Here is a 19,390-nt window from a genome sequence, read left to right as displayed (position 1 = left end):
TAAAAATCCCAATATGGTAGTAAATTCCGCATTTTATTTAAGGCTGCATATCCTTCCATCATCTCTGTTCTGAACACCATCATCCGGAAATGTTGTGATGTTTTAAATTGGCCCAGCCAATAGCTATACTGCAATAAAGTTATTAAAGCTTACTACTACTGGTAGTGAGAGCATTGCAGTTAGAAACTATACTGTGTATAATACTTTTTTTTCTAATTTGAATAAATATGATTTAGTATCTACATAAAAATCAGTATTTACTTTAAAAATTAAAACACTTGTAAAAAAAAAAAAAAAAAAAAAAAAGGCTAAATACAATTGTACAGTTGGGTATTTGTACACTATAATTACATCCTTTTTTAATCTAAAAAATAATCTCCAGCAGGGAATCTATAAACTGGGAAAAACATGAACAGAAGACACTTGAAAATCATATGTCTATGGCAACCTGACTACTCATGCACATTAACATAGTTAGCTCTGCACCATATGCCCACTGTCATAAGAGCAAGCATCTCTCATACTGTAGACCTCATGAGGACACTAACTTAATTAAAAAGTTTAAATTTCTTTAAAATTGAACTTCAAGCCACAAAAGAGTGTAAGTCAAAATGTCAGCATTGATCTGATAATTTAATTCTGTCCTAGGAACCAAAAGTAATAGAATTTTTCTATGTAAAATTTTTTTCCTTAGGAATAGTTTCCAATGTTTTCATAAAGTTCTACTTTTAAGTAATTTCTGTATTGACTGAAAAAACACAACTGAAAATGTGAATTACAAAAAAAAGACAACAGTTAATGTCTTTTTGTATACACAGAGTGTATACAAAACAAAATTTGCAGGGATCAAATGTAGACATTGTGGGAGAAAAAACATGGTGCAAAAAGATGCATTGATATGATCAGTTTGATGTAGAGTCTGTGACATGATTTAGAGCTTTCTCAACAGTTCAGCTGTCTGATGGCAGTGGGGAAGAAGCTGTTTCGGAATCTGCTGGACTTGCATCTAATGCTTCGAATCCTTTTCCCAGAGGGCAGTAGGGAGAACAGTCCACGGTGGGAGAGTGAGGGGGCATATATGATGTTACGGGCTCAGGACAACGCAACGCTAGGATGAAATGTTTTTTATGGAGGGAAGAGGTGCTCTGATGATCTTCTCTGCAGTTCTCACCACTCCTCTCACTTTCTTTCAGTCTGAGGCGCTGCAGCCTCCACACCACACAGTGAGCAGCTGGTCAGAACATCCTCTATGGTGCTTCTGTAGAAGGTGGTGAGGATGGGTGGGGTCAGTTGGGCTGTCATCATCCTCTGCAGGAAGTACATTCGCTTTTGTGCCCTTTTGACCAGTGAGGTGGTGTTTACATTCCAGGTGAGGGTGTCTACATTTTAAGAGTGCATTTGGCTCCACTCGGTATAAGTGTTTAATTAGAACTCTACATAGTGTATCTTACTCCAGTTGTTGCTGTAATAACTCTAAAACAGTCAATGCACTTTGACACTAAATATTTAACACTGTGGAATTTACTGTGCGATTTCTATAGATTATGCACTGATCAATGGTCAAAGATTAATCTCTTAATATCTTCCAAACATCATAAATACTATAACATAAGGAAAGTAATAATGGTTATTTGGGACTGTTCAAACTACAGCAGGGATATAATGATTGCAGCACCAGGGATATGACAAAAATATTCCTACCAAGGGATCCCCTTTTCTGAATGAATATGTCCCAATGCAAGATTAGTTTTCCCTAGGCCCAATTAAAGATAAGTATGTTGGTTTTTTTTTTTTTGTTTTTTTTTTTTTTTACAATTTTTTTCCAGGAATGGTAATAAATATGTGTTTTTGTGTCTAGGGTCACATAAATGAACGAAAAAAATAACATGAATAAGATTTATATCAATAAAATTAAAATATATAGTGATAGTGTTAATTAAAAAAAGGGTAAATCAAGATTTTCTCAATTTGCATTATTTACAGCTAACATGATCTAATTGAGATTAGTGTTTTTCTTGTGTTTTAGCAGGAGAGAGGTGTTGTTCATGAGCAGATTGCCTACAATCAAGAAGGAATTGACCATAGTACCTAATTATCTAATGTGAGAACTGGCCAATTTAGATATAAACCAAATAGGAGAAATGCTGAAGACTTTTTTTTTTTTTTTTTTATAAGGTTAAGGGAATGTGCATTAATCTGTCATGAAATGCATTTCTAAGTTTTAAAAGTGCTTTTTCCACTGAAGTGAAATGATGAACTTTAGAGGGTTCATAAGATCAGATCTTTTTACATGTCTGGGCTCCAAGGTCCAGAACCCCTGTTGATAAAGGGGACGAGCGTTGCGCGCCCAATGCATTCATATTTAAATGAAGCCATGCATGCATTCGCTGCAAGGCCCCTCAGAGCAGCATAAACAGCCCATTTTCCAAAGGGAGTCAACTGCCGCTGGGAACGCACGGCCATCTGTCCCCCTGACGAGCCCTTCTAACGGCTCCTTGGATCACACCCCCAGCAGCCTCCATGGCTCCGATCCGCGGCGACACTCCAGAAGGAGAAGGTGATAGCGGATTCAAATCTGACAGGAAGGTAGGATATGTTAAGACTTATTATTTGTGACTTGGAAATGATTAAGAATGACCTATTCTTCTCCGTTATCCGTAGATGAGGAAACCTCTGGTAGAGAAGAAAAGAAGAGCTCGCATCAATGAAAGCTTACAGGAACTCAGGGTTCTCATGGTAGACCTGGATGTAAGTAATGTTTTTATCAAAATCACCTCAGATGTGGGTCCTAATAAGGCAAGCAGTGGATGATCACTTTGTATCTGTGCCATGCATCCACAGCTACAGTCGAAGATGGAGAATGCAGAAGTTTTGGAGGTTACCGTAAAACATGTAGAAAACATTCTGCAGCACCGAGCACAAGGTAAACCTCTAGTGCCATTAAGAGATGTTTGCAAGCAAGCAAATGGAATATAATAGAAAATCCTTTTATTGTCCCACAGTGGGGAAATTGTGGTGTTACAGCAGCAAAAGGTTATATTAGAAGTGGTCACACAATGTGAAACCTTATAAGGGTGGCCAGGCAATAAATACTGTACATGAGGGGTGGCCAAAAGCAGATAGGCACCAAAACCTCATGGTTAATCTACACTAATGAGCAAAACATTCATATTTTCTAAATAAAGACAAATTATACTTTCCTACGGCTTTTTCTAACAAATAGATGCATATATTCAAACATCTGTGCTTTCTAGATAAAAGGTATAGTGGATAAAATTCTTTTAGGTTTGAATTTTGGGCGAACATCTTTTCCATTGTCTATGCTTACCTACTTTTATCAGTAATCATTTAGCATAAAATGCATATTTTCAAGCACTAATATCTAGATAAATTGATTATTTAATAAGTTTTTATTAAAACATTTATTTATCTATGATTTCACTGAAGACTCCTAAGTGACTTGCAGAGACATTTGCTCTTTACCCCATAAAACAAAATCTATTTCTGAAGAGCATGCATTCTGTACTTATCATCTTTAATATTAGTACATTGATGTGCATAATTAACCAGTGTTTTTATTGTAGTCATTTTTAATATATGAAAAATGTATTGAATATTCCACTTGAGAGTGTTACTGCTGCCACCATCTGTATTAGAGGGAAATAAATGGTAGGGGTGGCCAATGATTGGCTAAGGGTGGCCATGGCCACCCCTGGCCCCCCATCTAGCTTCGCCCCTGTAGAAAAGTGAATAAAAATAAAAGATACGGAAATAAGACAACTAGATTATTGTACTGTACATTGTTTTTTTTAATAATATAAATACTCTGAATCTGGAGAATGAATAAATAAATGAAATAAAGTGCTTTTTATAATGTGGTAACTATATCCCCACAGGTTTTCAACATTGAAAAATATATGTCAAAAATATTTAATCATGTTAAATTTAAAATTAAGATTATAGAGAATGTGTGTTTTAAAATGTGAGGAAACTACAGCATTTTAAATGCTGACAATTCGGAGGAAAAATGGTTTGTATGCCTCTATTAAAACCTGAATGAAACTGTAATGGAAAAAATCACACATTAGAAATTGTCATTGTTGTGTTTCTGACTTTCAGAGGTCAAAATGTCAGTAAAGTGATTAAGACAGAGGATTATCTCTGGCATGATTGTTTCTGCAAAATGCATTTTCACAATTAAAACCATCCAAAGGAAATATTACGACACATGTGCTTTGCATTGTTTTCAGCTAAACAAGCCTTAAACAAAAAATCCTCTATTTTATTGTTTAATTAATGTAAAGTACATTTAATTATCTTTGCACTGAATATATTTATATTCATAAAATATATCATTTTTATATATTATTAATAAATATATTTAAATGTTTATAAATAAACTTGCCTTGCCTTAAAACATCTGGAGTCCTTGATGCATTTTGGACATTGTACTGACAAGTTAATCATTTGTTCACCAATCAAATTAATTAATATTTTGAGTGGAGGTAGTATCAAGCATTACCTAATGATTCAGGTATTTTAAGAAAATACTCAATACTCTTCTGTTGGACCAAACATAAGCAACTAGTAAGGTGTTTGGAGAGCGCAGACCTTTGCCAAGTAGCTATTTTCCCAAGACATACCGTATTATGATTTCCACCTTAGGTTAATTCCTGTATTCACATAATACAGGATTGAAAAATTCCTGGATCCAGATGGTGATCGGGATCCTCACCAAAATGTCACCATTTGTTGCCAGTCACAATAAGCACCTCCTCTGAAATTGTCAGCAAAATCAGTCCGTAACTTTTTTAGTTACTTTGCTTTATTGGTAACAGTAACCTAAGTAGGTCAACTAAAGCTGTTTTTGACAGGATGTGATGCAGCTTTTATAAGCAATTCAGTGTGATGCACTTTATAACCTCTGAAGGATTGAAGCTCAAATTAGTGATTTGCTGTCACTAACACTAATAATGGTAATTTAAGCAAACACCAATATTCTATAAATGTTGCAACTGATTGACTAACTAACTGGTAATGTGATCAGTATTTTTGGTCCCAACACTATTATTGTCATTATTATCTAAACCCAAAAGGTTTTGAATGTGCATGAGGCATGACTCAGCCAATTAGAGCTTAAACCATTGCCATAGAGTAAAATGAAATTTGAGTAATGTGCTGCTGCTGTTTGTCTTTCCTCAGAAGCAGATGCTCTGAACAGGGAGGCCAGGGAGCGCTTCGCTGCTGGGTACATCCAGTGCATGCATGACGTGCATACATTTGTGTCCAGTTGCCCTGGAATCGACCCTGCCATAGCAGCAGAGCTGCTGAACCACCTCCTGGAGAGCATGCCCCTCAATAATCAGGAGCATCTTGATGCAGATAAGTCAGCCTGTAATAGCACTTGGCCCCACCCTGAGAGGATGGACACCACCATGGTGTCCCCTGCTGCTTCCAACACCTCCACCGATGACCTTAGCTCTGACCTGGATGAGGTAGACTCAGAGCAAAGCCGAGCTTCCTCCACAGAGGAGGTAGACACCCAGAATGTATCATCTGGTCTACCTTTCTCAAAGTCAGTTTGGAGACCTTGGTAGAGAATGTTGAAGGAGCTTTCATGAACTAGATTGTTGGCTGGTTTTGGAATGGATTGGACAGGCCTTAATCAACACTAAACATACCTCAATATGCAACATTATACTAAGACAATGGTTCTCAATTTTTTTTTACTCAAATACCATAAGAGTACGTTTTCCAAGTTCAACCATTTTTATAGATTTTTAACAGAAATTAAACAAAACTTGGAACTCTGAAATGTTCTGGGCTGTAGCGTAAAAACAAAAACCGTCTCTTGGCAACGCATGGCTGATTAAAGAGTGTGGTTTACTTTAATCATTCAATAATTTAAGTAAAATCACCACCACCCCTTGTTCTTGGTTGTTCTGAGTAATAACAACAATGGCAGCCCATTAATCATAAGCAGTACTTGTACCACAATTTATAACCACGTGTCTCAGACTATTGTTCTCAGGCTGTGGTACAGCTGGTATTGATTCTCTCTGCAATTACCCTTTTACTTATTCAAATCATTGAGTCACAGAGTACAGTATAACATCTGCTGTTGTATGAATTCCTTTAGTATTTAATGCATTACATCCAAGCCTAGATACTGAGCTAACCAAGTGATGATGCAGGATGTGTTTAATCTTGTATTGGTAAACCTATTTAGCCTGTTCATTGACTACCTCAGTTAGCAAATACCACCGGTTTTTCAGACATGTGGTAATAAGAGATCATCACATCACGACAGGGAAGTTGTTGAGCTTAGAGCAACAGCGTATATAACAATGAAATAGCATTCGTTATCTACAAATATAATGTTGCTCAAATAAGCTAAAACATTAGTTATCTTTGACTACTTGTTATCTTTCTTTCAACTCACTGTGATATGACAACTTTCTACAAAAGACATCAGAAATATTATCAGCAGTGCTTTTGCAGATCATCGCTTCATAAACATTCAGATGCTACTGAGTCAATTGTGAACTGGGAACAAGTACTAGAGGCTTTCTAAGAAGCAGGGGGGACATCTCTGTTAGAACCGTGGGCAAATAAGGACAGAAGACAAAGAGAACAATTCATACAAGTCATTTTTACACTCGTATAGTCTTTTGTTTGTGGGCAGTGTCAAGCCAGTAAGTGGTGGAAATAGGCAGTTTTCCAAAACAATTTATACCAAGGAATAAAAGTCCCTGTCCTGTTCTTTAATTGATACATAATTATATTATTTTAGTGCTTTTTTAGTCTAAAAAATGGGAACCACTTTGTCTAAGACATCATGAAGCTCTTTGTTAAATGTTTTAAAACTTAAGTATTTAAATTGTAAAATATGATTAAATCAGTTCCAGAAATTAATGATCTGTATGTTTGAAATTTAAACGTGTTTAAGGCCTACTTTCATTGAATGCTGTCAATACATTTGTAAATATGTATTTGTTAACATTTAGTTGTTTCTCTGCAGATACTGTGTTAGTTAAATTATTTCCAATTTGAAAAGTCCCAAACGTTGTATTTATAGTGCTTTAGTAAGCTACCTCATCTGATTATTTTAAACCTTTCAATAAATTGTTTTTTTTTTTAAACAAAGGGCTATGTTGAAATTATTTTTATGCACCTCTTTTGCACCCAAAAAAGCTTGATTTAACACAGGAGGTTGGCACTAACCACGCAGCCTCGTCTGTTACAAAGATTTTAGCTCTTACTCTGCAGTTGTGGGCCAGTTTGTGTGCACACTCCCTCTCTCGCTCTAAGATTTCTTTGCACGTCGTAGGCATTTGTGAGGTGTGAAATGAGTAATCACTCCTTTTATAGGCCTCATTCAGAGCTTGTGACAAGGGTTTTTATAGCTCTGTTTAAGCTCAGCTTTTTATGTTTTTCCTCTATAACTTGGAATCCAGGTCAGCCATGAGTAGGAATTTTCTATAAGCATCAGTCTGAGGCTATAATGCATAGTAACGTGCAGCACTATTGCAGACCGTCTGTCTGTTCTGGCAATATCAAATTATTTACCTGCTTCAATGTATAAAGGTCCTAAAGTTTCTATTCTAATGAATGCTTCTCAGATGCAGTAAAAGAAACAGACCGTGTGACTCAGATTTCAAATTGAACAGCACTTCTGAGACCTTGCTGAATCCATCTTTGGTCATTTGTTTTCTCTCGTGTTCCTGCAATGTTCCCTCAGAGTGTCAATTCTTTCACGATCCACAGTTTTGACACTAAAAAGTCGTGAATAACTGTAAAGTGGAAGGAAAGTCATGATACATAAAATCTTGTAAGAATTACAAGTCTGGAAACTGAAGCATTCATTGTTTTTCTACCCCTTTTACCTTGCTACCCTTGAAAAACATTCCTGTGTGACAAGTTGCAATTATAAGTTAGCCAATAAATAATGTCTACTCATGTGTAATTTAATCAAGTTTTGTGATTATCAGCTCCATAAAAATGAGGGAAGATTACTCTTAGTTCAGAATAGGCAATTGTGGGAAAGTTTAAGCAGGTTATTATTTCAAAATAAAGAGAGAATCACACAAACAGCAGCTTAGAAGCAGGCAAGAATCCCATGGGAGCTTGATAGATCCACCATGAGAAGTCATGTTTTCTAATGTTAGGGACACAGTCAAACTGAACAAAGGTTTTGATCAAACTAGTCCACAATCTATACTTTCTTGTACACATAAAAGGCTGTGTCGGGTTAACACAGCACACACACAGCACTAAAACACCTTCCCCATGGTAAACTATGGTTGCAACATCATAATGTGGGTGAAACCTGTCAAGAGTCTGCAAAAGACTTCATACTGGGGCATAGGTTCGTTTTCTGTATGACACGTACGGAGCAACAATTATAAGGGTTAGATCAACAGGTTTTCATGTTTTAAAACAGCAAACAGTCTAGTCATGAATAAAGTGTTGAAAACTGTTCGACAATTGCCAATCTGAGCTTTAGCTACTAAATAAAGAAATAAAGACGTTGTAAAAAAGGTTCCAGGTGTGAATAAAATCAACTTGACTTGTTCTCTTGTCAAAAAGCTTAAACAACCAAAATACTGAATTTAGGTATTAAAGTGCAGCAGGCTGAATGAAGAAGGAATGGTAATATTTCAGAAAACAAACAGAAAAATCGCAAAAAAAATCAATCTATGCCATACAAATATATATATATATATATATATATATATATATATATATATAAATCCCCTCAACTGTATATTAAGCTTTACTCAGCTTAGGCTATGTTAAAATCAATGTTGTTGAAATATTTCATTGTATTTTCTCAGGTGATATATAATATATATAGATATGTATAGGCCTACACATATGCAATTCTGTGTATATATGGGTGTGTGTGTGTGTGTGTGTGTGTGTAAATTGTCTCTTTATTGTGGGAATATATCAAAAAGAAAGCGAACAGACAGACCGGATTTACAGATCAGCTCGGATGTAAATAAGCGCAGTAGGTGAGCCATTTGCACCTTGTCCTAAATGTAAAAGCGAACATGCAGGGTAGAGGGTGTTAACGGATCAGAAGGCGATGCCCATCTGACTAGTCACTTTTCATCATATAACCTATCGTCTTGCCTGTCGTTTTTATTTGCTATCTAAGAAAACATAGCGCATTCTACCCTACAAATTATTCCTCCGCCGAAAACACTAAATCTTTTTAGGGTTTCATCAACCGCCAAATCCCAGCTCTATTTCTGTTAAATGTGAGGTGTGAAATAAAGGGAGGACTCTTTCATGTGGCGGATCTTTTAGGACTTGACAGAAAACTATCACGTTTTTCTTCAGTCAGGCAGAGACTAATTTGCATATGGAAGGTTTAAGACCCCAGGACAGGAAATCTTTAACATAATGCATGTTCTCTCCTCATCTGAATGTGAATGGAGCGAAATTTGGGCACCACTATATATGTATGTATTTTAATGCCATCTAGTGGTCATGTGCGAACACTGCAAGATATATTTATTTGAGATACACAGTATGATCATAAAGTCAGGTCTGCAATGGGCTGAAAGGAACATAGGCCATTAAATACTCACCCAAAATTTAGAATTGTAATGCAATTTGTAATTTTATTAGATAAGAAATTCCTACCCTATTAAATAAACCTTAAATGATCCATTGATCAATCATCTGTCACGCTTTATCCCTGCTGGTGCTTATTTCCAGCTGTCTAAGGGCGAGAGGCTGGTTATACCCTGGACAGGTCGCCAGTCTATTGCAGCTTTAAATGATCCATATTCATTAATCTAATATAGATTATTTGATTAGAATTTAAACTATAAGTTTATATATCTAGTTAGGATGATACTGATTTGATTTATTTCAAATAGATAAAGTTTATTTGCTTGATTTGCATAATAATCTGGTTAACTTTATGTTTTATGCAACATATTTGTTTTGTGTGTGCAAAAACAAATTAAGCTCATATCCTGTCAACTGAGTTGAAGAATCCTTTTTCTGTAAATATTTAATTCTCTGTGAAACAATGCCGATCACTCTTAAATAAGATCCTCGTTAAATGGACATCCAGTGTTTTTTTTTCAACACCTAATGTGTCTAAAGGATAGTGAATTATTCTTCTTATTCACAAAACTATGTCAACAATCTGACTATATCGAAAATAACACAATGTGATAGGTTGTAAGGAGAGCAGAGACAGAGGACACTGAGTTTATTGAAGAAAACCTGCTCCCAACCAGGTTAGCTCTGTTACTATAGAAACAGAAACAGAGGTTGAGTAAGCTCTCTTTGTGAAAAGGGAAAAATCGAAGTTTCCCTTATTTCAGGTTTAGAAAACCTAAGTAAACCTGCCACAGTGGCTAAATACATCCAAAGATTGTTCCAGAGCTCCTTGCGTTCGTCAATATTCTCTATTATTTCTTATAGCACAAAGTTTTCCTGTCTGCAATCATCCATCCATCCATCCATCCATCCATCCATCCATCCATCCATCCATCCATCCATCCATCCATCCATCGTTTTTTTCCTGTCTGCAAACTTCCAAAGAAAGATGAATTCATGCATTCTCATAAACATCTCATTTTATTACAATAAAATATTCATTTTCCATAAATCATAAACAAAAAAAAGATACACTAAAAACAAAGAATCAAAAACAAAACAGAAAGGTGCTTTATATGTCTGCTGAATTATCAGACAGTCTAATGACACATTCAGGAAAGTTATAGAGAAATTTCACCGATTTAAATTGAATAACAGCATTAAAAACCCATCAGGCACCTAATATTTCAAAATGCTTCTTTAGATCTACACACTCACCCAAAAGCTTAACCGTTCGTGTTTTTGGACAGTAATGAGCTGTTGTAACTTTTCCCTTTGTCAACCATATTCGCTGTAAACAACCATAGTTTTTTCCTGTTTAGGCAGAGAAATGTCACAACCACATTCTTCTAAAATCGTATTTGCCGTCTTTCTGGTCCCGTTTGTGTTTTAATTTTGTTTTTTCTTAAAAAAATGTAATATTTCTTTAAAAAAATATGTAAAATATTTACATATAAATATATATACTCAGACTGTTACAATAATCAGCATGTGCAATGACAGGCTTCAAAAAGTAAGAATTTAACATCTAAAAACTGATGCTTTTCATAGGATAAAAATAACTAAATTATGCCCACAGCAAGCTTAATCTGGCGACACATGGCTCCAAAGGGAAAAATATAAAGTCTTAAGTATTGCAGCCGGGGATATCCAGGCAAGTGAATGCAGCCTTTGGCCGAGTTGTATTCTGCTGGAATACTCTGATCACCTCAATAAATACTGTAAGATTTCACATGCTTTTATTATTCGGGAAAAAGGCTCCACTTTGTGGCATTTTGAAAGGAAGTGTAGATATTCTCCTCCTTAGCTGACTGCTGTAGCTTTCCTAGGTTGTTTCCAGCTTTCGAAGCTTTAGCTTTATGCAGAGTACTACATACACAATAAATAAAAAAAAACTGTTTAACATTTAGCAATGGGTCTTCCTAAACAATAAAATTCCTAACAGGAGACACAATAAAGATCTGCTTTTTCTAGATCGCAGGTCTTTATTGTATCTCATGTTATTCAAGTAAAGGGAATAAATAGATCCAGTTTCTATGGGAGGTGGGATTATTGGACTGATATATTAACATAATAAAGGAGCAGGTTTGAAATTCCCAGAAATGATTTTCAGCAATAGCACTATGGAACACCAATATCCTTTTCTTTAAGTCCACTAAAGTGCACGTGTGCTCATTTGGTACCTTTTGTCCATTAAAGACTGCAGTACCCAAATAACCTTACCTTAAAAAAAAACCTGCATCTGTTCTAATTCTATGCTGACGTAACTGAAAAATACTGAGTTCATTCACTGGCTCAGAGTTTGGCCTCCGCAGCGAAAATGTCTGTTTGGCATCTGCTGTCAGCTCTGAGTTTCAGCGTTGTGCTGTGTTGTATCTCCTATAATTAGAGCAGGGATTCTTTCAAAGTGCTGCACTGTCATATGCTAAAAATGGCCGCTTATTAAAACAGGAAAACTCACAGAGGCCAGCCTTTATCCCAAAAGCAACTAAGTGACCCAGCATACTACAGATAAAAATAAGATGTAAGAGACGTTCACCACATATATTCACATTTTAGAAATGTACGGATTGTACGATACATGGAGCATAGAGCTCATCTAAGGCAGCCTCCTCTTTACAGCAGAGAAACAAGTTCTTTAAACATCTTGCTGATTTGCTTCTTCTGCCTGCAGGCCACAACTTAGAGAAGGTCCTGGGTGACGGGAGATCATGGAGGAGGTTACAGGTTCACCTTTAAAACTCTCTGGGCAGCAGGGGTCTCCACTCTCTGTATAGCAAAGCTCCAAGTCTTCAGCCCCAACTGTTGCTGCTGCTTCTGAGGTGTTGTCACAACAGGTGCATCCCTGGAAGTCACAAATAGGTTGAAATTATAAATGAAAGGCAGATTTCACAGCCTTACATCTTCAAATAGAGAAAAGGTTGATTATAACCTAGCTTTTGGTTTGTTTTTCCTATACAGATAACATTTAAAGGCACTTCTTTTCAAAAAGCCTCTTCCTCCACGACTGCTACAAACAGGAAGTGAGCACCACATATCTTCTTGTGAAAAAAACTTATTAATTATTATAATTGAATGCAGAATTAATGCTTGATTAATTGATTAATGAGCTGTTTTGGCTTTCAACATCTCGCCGTCCAGAAGGACGCGTCCCACAAACTGACAATCAGTCAGAGTTTGTAGGGATAGCCTATAATGCATTAGATGAACCCTGGACAGCTTAATTCACCATATGACATCGTAAGGTGAATGCTTTTCAAACAGACCATTTTAAGCCCACTTTAGCTAAAAGGTGGAGAAAGGCAGTGATAGAGGTGGAAGGTGTTTTTATTTGTGAACCTCATACACAGGCTTCAGGACACATATTAGTGTTACAAATGTTTATAATGTGAATTTTGAGTAATATGCGACCTTTCAGTTAGAGACTTGTTTTCTTGGGTGGTCATAGTATGTACTGATGCTTAAATTTGCCATTTAAACATAATGGAGCCTTTGGTTGCTTTCTAAATGAACATATTTCTTTTACTCAACTTTGTCACGAAAATGAAAGGAAGTATCAAGAGTTACAAGCCGGAACAGCATTGAAAGGGAAAAGTTGCATAACATTAAGGTACAAAGAAATTGAAGTTTTCTTTTTTTACCTCAACATCTATGGCTTTGGGTAAACCTCCCCTCTGTATCCAGGGGTGGACCTCGCTCAGTTCCTTCCTCTGATCATCTGAAAAGTAGGGCTGGCATTGCTGCAGCAGCCTCATCTTCTCATTATCCTCTTCCAGCACTATTGCAATGTCTCTGCAAGGCACATGCAAAAACAAACAGTTTAAGTAGTTATATGTGATTAAAGCAAGTTAAAATGATGCAAAGGAAGGGTGGGTTATCAACCAGTCTTTAATTTACTCATCTTTGAAGTTACAGCCAAAACTGTCTGTTTTTATTGTCAAAATATAAAAAAAAAGACAATTTATGCATATTATATTTGCAACACAAGATTGAATTAAAGTTGTATATATTTGCTTATAAGAATCAGAATTACTTTAATAATCCCAGAGGGAAATGTCTCATTATCGGTAAAAAACAATTGTGAAAATTACTGAATAGCATTACGCCCATTAATTCTGGTTCATGACAGAAGACTTAACAGCAGTGAAATCAGTGCTCTCAGTAGATGAGGTTAATATAAACGTTTTTAGCCATTTCCAGTGTATAGCTTTAAAGCTGGTATTTGTGTGATGCAACTCTGCGTTTCTGAGCTATAAAGTGTCTTTCTAACACTGCCTGATAGATCAAGGATTTACAGATTCAACCTCAGTTTGTCCTTTACCTTTTTGAATTGTACTGTTTTCTCAATAGATGATGCTATATAATAAGGTTTTGAAGTTCCTTTGCATATGTAGAAAAATCCAGAGGTGTCAAGTAACAAAGTACAAATACTTGGTTACTGTACTTAAGTACACTTTTTAGGTATCTATACTTTACTTATTACCATTACTTATTTTTCCTCCTACTTCTGCCTTCTACTCATTAACTTTTCACACAAGTATCTGTACTTTCTATTCCTTACATTTTTAAAACAAACATTCGTTACTCTTGACTTCGATTTAATGATTATCAATATTTATTTCACGTCATGTGAGCCATTCCAATGCAGATAATTGGCGCCATCCATCTAGTGAAAACTAGTGTAATTAGATGAGTCATACAATGCAAACACTCATTGGTTAGCTAAAGGAAATCATCAGAAGCAAGCAGGTGTTCTTCAAACTGCAAACTTGTTTATGCCATGCTACAATGTCGGGTTCAGAAAAAGTTGTTGAAATGTCTGAAAGGTCGGACACAGGCCAGAGCGTATCGGGAGATGGAGACCAACAAGACCTCCCTCATCCTTGGCCCTATCTCAAAGAATTTTTAGAAATAGTCAAAAAATTGAGCTTTCAATTCATATAGTGGCCTCTGGCTGTTTTTTTTTTAAAGGTTACTTTATACTTTTATACTTTAAGTAGTTTTTGGAGCACATACTTTTTCACTTTTACTTGAGTAAAAAGGTCAAGTTGATACTTCAACTTTAACCAGAGTGTTTTTAAACTGCAGTATCTATACTTCTACTTCAGTAACAAATGTGTGTACTTTTGACACCACTGGAAAAATCTAATTATTCATGTAATATATTCAAATGACTCCTAATGGATCTATTGAAACACTAAATAAACAATTGTTACTAATCAAATTGATACAATAAAAATATCTCTTTGTTGATACATTTATACTAAAGTACCACTACAGTATAAGTATTTAGTGACATCACCTGTTTTCAATTACACATTTATTTCATACATATTCATTTTAGACATTTTCCAACAGCCCTAAGAGGATTCTATCCACAGCTTTTTTCAGTGTGTTGCAAGTCTAGTCAGAAATACATGTACATTATAATTACAAAAAAACGGATGAGAGAAAAACAGAAAATCATGAACCACAATGACTAAAATCAACCAAAGGAAATATATATCACATTTTAGACCTAATTTGAGGGTTTATATGCTGCTAAAATATAATCTACAATGAATACAAACACGATTTGATTTCTGTTATTATAATATATAAAAAAGGCATCTGCAGCTTATGATTTTATGTTAAAAAGTACCTACTGATCACATTGAGCTAGGTAGAAGTATTGAGGTTGCCACCTACTGGTGAACTAATCTCCTTACAGTAGAAGTAAACACTAACAGAACAAATAGAAATGCTATGGACAAAAATGGTACCTTGATGATCAGATTAAGCTTTTACTCTGAATAAAACACTGTCATAGGAGAATATAACACATACATTGCATAACATGTTTCTATTATTTCAGCTGCAAACCATGTAAACATAGCAGCAGAAACATTGTTTATTTAGGACACGGTCAACTTCTGGAAGTGAAAGCAATCAGCGATAAGTAAAGATGGAAGTTTTATGAGGAAAAAGGCAGGAAAAGCTTAATTCCTAAAGCTTTACAGGCGTTCTAGGTTTATTCTTGATGTTTCCATTCTGCTAACTGCATCTCAGAAAGGAAATGATTTCCTAAAAAAAGGACAATAAAACCAACAGATAAAATTATTACTCGCCCTACATGTCAGTCAATTTTGGTTATTTTTTTTATTTTTATTTATTTTTTTACAGCAGTCTGCCGTTGTCGGTTGCTGTTTGCATAAATCTGACAGGTCTCCTGATGAGTCCCACTGCAGGATTTAAGTCAGAGCTTGGTGGAGTTTGGTCAGAAACTGCTAAGTTGGGTCTTCTGATAATAGTTATTTAGCTGTAACAGCATATGGGTCTGTTTTATGCTGGAAGACGAGATGACCCAGTCCCATGGACAAGGTCCAATAGGTTTTATGCATCATTATTCTCCCTCCAAACATAAAGCAATGTCTCTGGGGCCAAAGAGCTCTAGCTTCATCTCAACTGACTAACAGAAATTCTAGCAATATGCTGTAATTATTCTCTAGGCTATCCTCTGCTTAGATTTTTTTATTTTCCCCCACAGAAATATTGTTTTTGGATTGTTTTAATCCATCCCTGATAATTCCTGGTTTTAAAAATGTTACTTGGTGTCCTGGCAGAAACCAGATAATTGTTTATCTTGCTATTTGAGCATCAACAGCTCTCTGTTCCAAGTCTAGATTTATTTATTTTGTTTTTGGACTAACATACTGATACAACCCTTACTTTATTTTCATATTGTGCTTTACATTAGGAGAAAACCAGGACTTTATTTCAGTTGCGATCATTGCCGTGTTAAAGGACATTATGTCACAATAGTGGTTTGTGCTAAAACTAAATTATAAGGTAATTTCCTAAGAGGGGTGACAAGTTTGATAATAATAAACTTTTGATTTTTGTGGAATAACTTTATTCCTCTATGTCAATAGATCAAAGTAAGCAACTGAAAAAAATCTATATTTGAAAACAGCTGCTTAAGAAATTATTTTTTTCAAAAGTACATTGGAAATAGAGTGCGGTGGGGGAGAGTTGTAAAAAAAAAATTACTGAACCTCTCAATTATTATTATTAACTTCTTATTGCAACATATTTTGTTAGTCTTTGAAACTTACTGGTGCTTAAAAGGCTTTAGAATAAATTAATATTTTATTACCTTTTCAGAAAAATATCTAGAAATAATAAACCTTTAATCTTAGAATATTTACACAGTAGAAGAAAAACACATATAAAATAGATTTTACAAGATTAACAGCATTACAATGATCAACTCTTGATACAACTTTATGTTTCCTACAATGTTTTAGGAGCTTCACACTCACAGGGATCTTTGACCCTTCTTTATTGTCCTATGGTCATTCAAGCTATTTTACAGGTTTCTGCTCTAGGTGAGAAATTAAGGTTAGAAAACATTGCAGAACAGCCTCCTGGTATGCATTTACAAATTTCTGTCACCTGGTGGTAAATACATGTTATGTTAGGAGCAGGAAACCACATTACAAAGAGGAAAATCGAAGCCAGTGTCTTTGCATGTTTTAACCAACCAAAGCTTGTTGGAAGCGAGAGCAGCAGTGATAAAAAATGTTCTCCTTTCTACGTCTGGCAGGCTGCAGCTCTGTCCTTCGACTCACCGTGAGGGCAGCTCGTAGGTCATCATGACTTTCTCGTCTGTGTTGGCCCTCAGCAGCCAGACCGGGTCCTGCAGGACACTCTTGAGAAGCTCTGTCTCAGCAGGTCTCTCCTCGCTGCTTCTCAGGAGGCCTTTGGCCTTCTGGCTGCTTTGGGACGAGTCCACACTGCCAAAGTATTTACTGCTGTTGTTGCTTCCTGAAAAAGGCAGAGTTCAACATCAAAAAGCTCCTTATGTTTGCGTTCATGTTTTCAGGTGCTGCTGCATTTGTTCTTTGCAATCTCCACAGATCAGGGTGAATAAAAATATATATATAATACTGAAAGTAAGATTGAAATTTGAATGCAGACCTGAAAAACTGCCTGATGTCCCACTGGCTGAGGCCCCGCTGGCTGATGTCCTGCTCTTGGACATCCCACTTGCGGAAGTCCCAAAACCATTCGAACCAGAGCCCATGGAGCCGGAGGTTGCTGACCCCGTGCCTGAGCAGGAGTCCTCTTGAAGGATGATATCCAACATGTCGCTGGATGTCGAGATCACATCACTGTTGTTACCTTCTTCACTCCTCTGCAATTACACACATATTACAACAGTGGAATTAATAAGGCTCTGACCCTCACAAATAGCACCACCGCTGGGAATATATTCCTACTTGATTATGGTGTGTAAGTATTTAATCACACACCATGGCTCTTATTCAAAAGAAGAAACTGTTATAACAGTGCCTAATTGGAGAATTCATTCATGTGACTCATTCTTGTGGAAGATTTCTTACAAAATATCTTACTCAGTTGCAGATGTCAATGCAATAAAATGAGAACCTATAATTTTGCACGGCAATTATGCTTTCTAAACTATAATGATTTGCTTAAAAGCACAAAGAATTATTTAAATAAATAAATTTTGAATTAAGAGCATGCCCAAGGATGTTTCTTATTCAATAGATATAGCTTTATATTATATTTTTTATTTGTTTTAATTTTGAAGTAAAACGAGAAGAGACAACATTGGCATAACTAAGGGCAAACTGAACTCTGGCTGCATAATGTATCACATTTATCATGATAAATCTATATTACTAGAAGTGATATGCATATTGCAATAATCTGCAATCGATATTAGCTATATGTATCTAGCTTTCTATAAAGGTTTTATAAGATAAAGATATGCAGAGTTAAAAAGTTTGCAAGAAACTACGTAAAGTTTTGTTTTTTTCTTTTTGTTATGAAAATGTTCAACTATGGGTTTCTTATCTGTCTCAAGTAATATTGTTAAAGCGACATTTATCGACATAAACACCCTTTTTCTTATATCATGAAGCCCTCAACTGAAATACTGTATAAGCATTACAAAGACAGGAAGTTAGTTGTATATAACTGTTATCAATTAAAGAGTGTATCACAAATGTTCATTGCTGCAGACAGTTGTGCAACAGCAGCAAATCTCCTTTATCAACTTAAAATCAAGGCTCTGAGCATCATCTGAGAAGAAAAATAATAAAAAAAGACTTTTTTTTTTAGGATAATTTCAAAAACAATCATTTCTTTAAAGGGGGGTCATAAAATACCCCCTTGGACTCAGTTAAAGAATAAAACCTTGCTAAATCTGTCACGGTGCTTCCCTGACTGACTCCTGGATAGGTAAAAGACCATCCCAGCATACACTGCATTCTCTGTTGTGATTCATCCAAGCATGTGACCTTTGATCCCATGGACTTTGTTCCATAAACCAACTCCAGTGATGTTACAGCACACAACGTAGAATTATTTGAGTATATCCTATTAACCATCTCCAGAATAAAGGCCAGGCATACCAAATAACAGGTATCATATATTAGAAATGAAGAAGACAGTTTATTTGTCTTGTCATCATTTGGGAACATTGGTGGGGGTTTTTCCTTCTTTATTTTGCAGTCAGAGTTTGCAGGCTGGATGCATAAAGTTCTATCTATTAAAATGACTGCATTACTTTAAGGTGCTTCATCACAAATGATCAGGGACACTAAAGTTTTCATGAAAGACTCTGACCTGTGCTTAGCATTTAAACTTACCTTGAACCATATTTTATAGTCAGTATTATTTTTCACAGATTTTATTCTAAAAGATCTTCTAGGAACATCTGTCAAAACGACTAAATCTGTACAGTGTGGCCTGTTTT

General features: G+C 35.7%; 2 protein-coding genes across 4 annotated transcripts in view; one reads left to right on the top strand and one right to left on the bottom strand.

The window, feature by feature from the left end:
* Positions 1-2,422: 2,422 nt before the first annotated feature.
* On the top strand, positions 2,423-7,113 carry LOC107083343 (transcription cofactor HES-6-like). Its single transcript, XM_015372485.1, has 4 exons — positions 2,423-2,586; positions 2,662-2,748; positions 2,842-2,923; positions 5,203-7,113. Exons 1-4 carry the CDS (start codon positions 2,521-2,523, stop codon positions 5,595-5,597), a joined length of 630 nt encoding a protein of 209 aa, XP_015227971.1. The 5' UTR covers positions 2,423-2,520; the 3' UTR covers positions 5,598-7,113.
* Positions 7,114-10,634: 3,521 nt separating this feature from the next.
* LOC107083335 (period circadian protein homolog 2-like) overlaps positions 10,635-19,390 on the bottom strand; it is a 37,834-nt gene continuing 29,078 nt past the window's right edge. For all 3 annotated transcript variants that reach the window (XM_015372475.1, XM_015372473.1, XM_015372474.1), the window contains 4 exons: positions 17,584-17,800; positions 17,235-17,430; positions 13,266-13,416; positions 10,635-12,469 (listed from right to left, as the gene is read on the bottom strand). In XM_015372475.1, the coding sequence (XP_015227961.1) occupies positions 12,263-12,469; positions 13,266-13,416; positions 17,235-17,430; positions 17,584-17,800 (771 nt within the window). In that variant the 3' untranslated portion in view covers positions 10,635-12,262. The remainder of the gene's footprint in view (positions 12,470-13,265; positions 13,417-17,234; positions 17,431-17,583; positions 17,801-19,390) is intronic.

The sequence above is a fragment of the Cyprinodon variegatus genome, unplaced genomic scaffold (assembly GCF_000732505.1).
Source record: "Cyprinodon variegatus isolate N-32 unplaced genomic scaffold, C_variegatus-1.0 Scaffold73, whole genome shotgun sequence".
Classification (NCBI taxonomy): domain Eukaryota; kingdom Metazoa; phylum Chordata; class Actinopteri; order Cyprinodontiformes; family Cyprinodontidae; genus Cyprinodon; species Cyprinodon variegatus.
The sequence above is the reverse complement of the archived record's forward strand: the minus strand, read 5'-3'. Positions and strand labels throughout refer to the sequence as shown.

Excerpts from the sequence above, each read along its gene's own strand:
- LOC107083343 (XM_015372485.1), top strand. The coding sequence starts at position 2,521 with ATGGCTCCGATCCGCGGCGACACTCCAGAAGGAGAAGGTGATAGCGGA. Across the intron at positions 2,587-2,661 it reads GATTCAAATCTGACAGGAAG|ATGAGGAAACCTCTGGTAGA; the intron begins GTAGGATATGTT and ends CGTTATCCGTAG. Across the intron at positions 2,749-2,841 it reads TTCTCATGGTAGACCTGGAT|CTACAGTCGAAGATGGAGAA; the intron begins GTAAGTAATGTT and ends ATGCATCCACAG.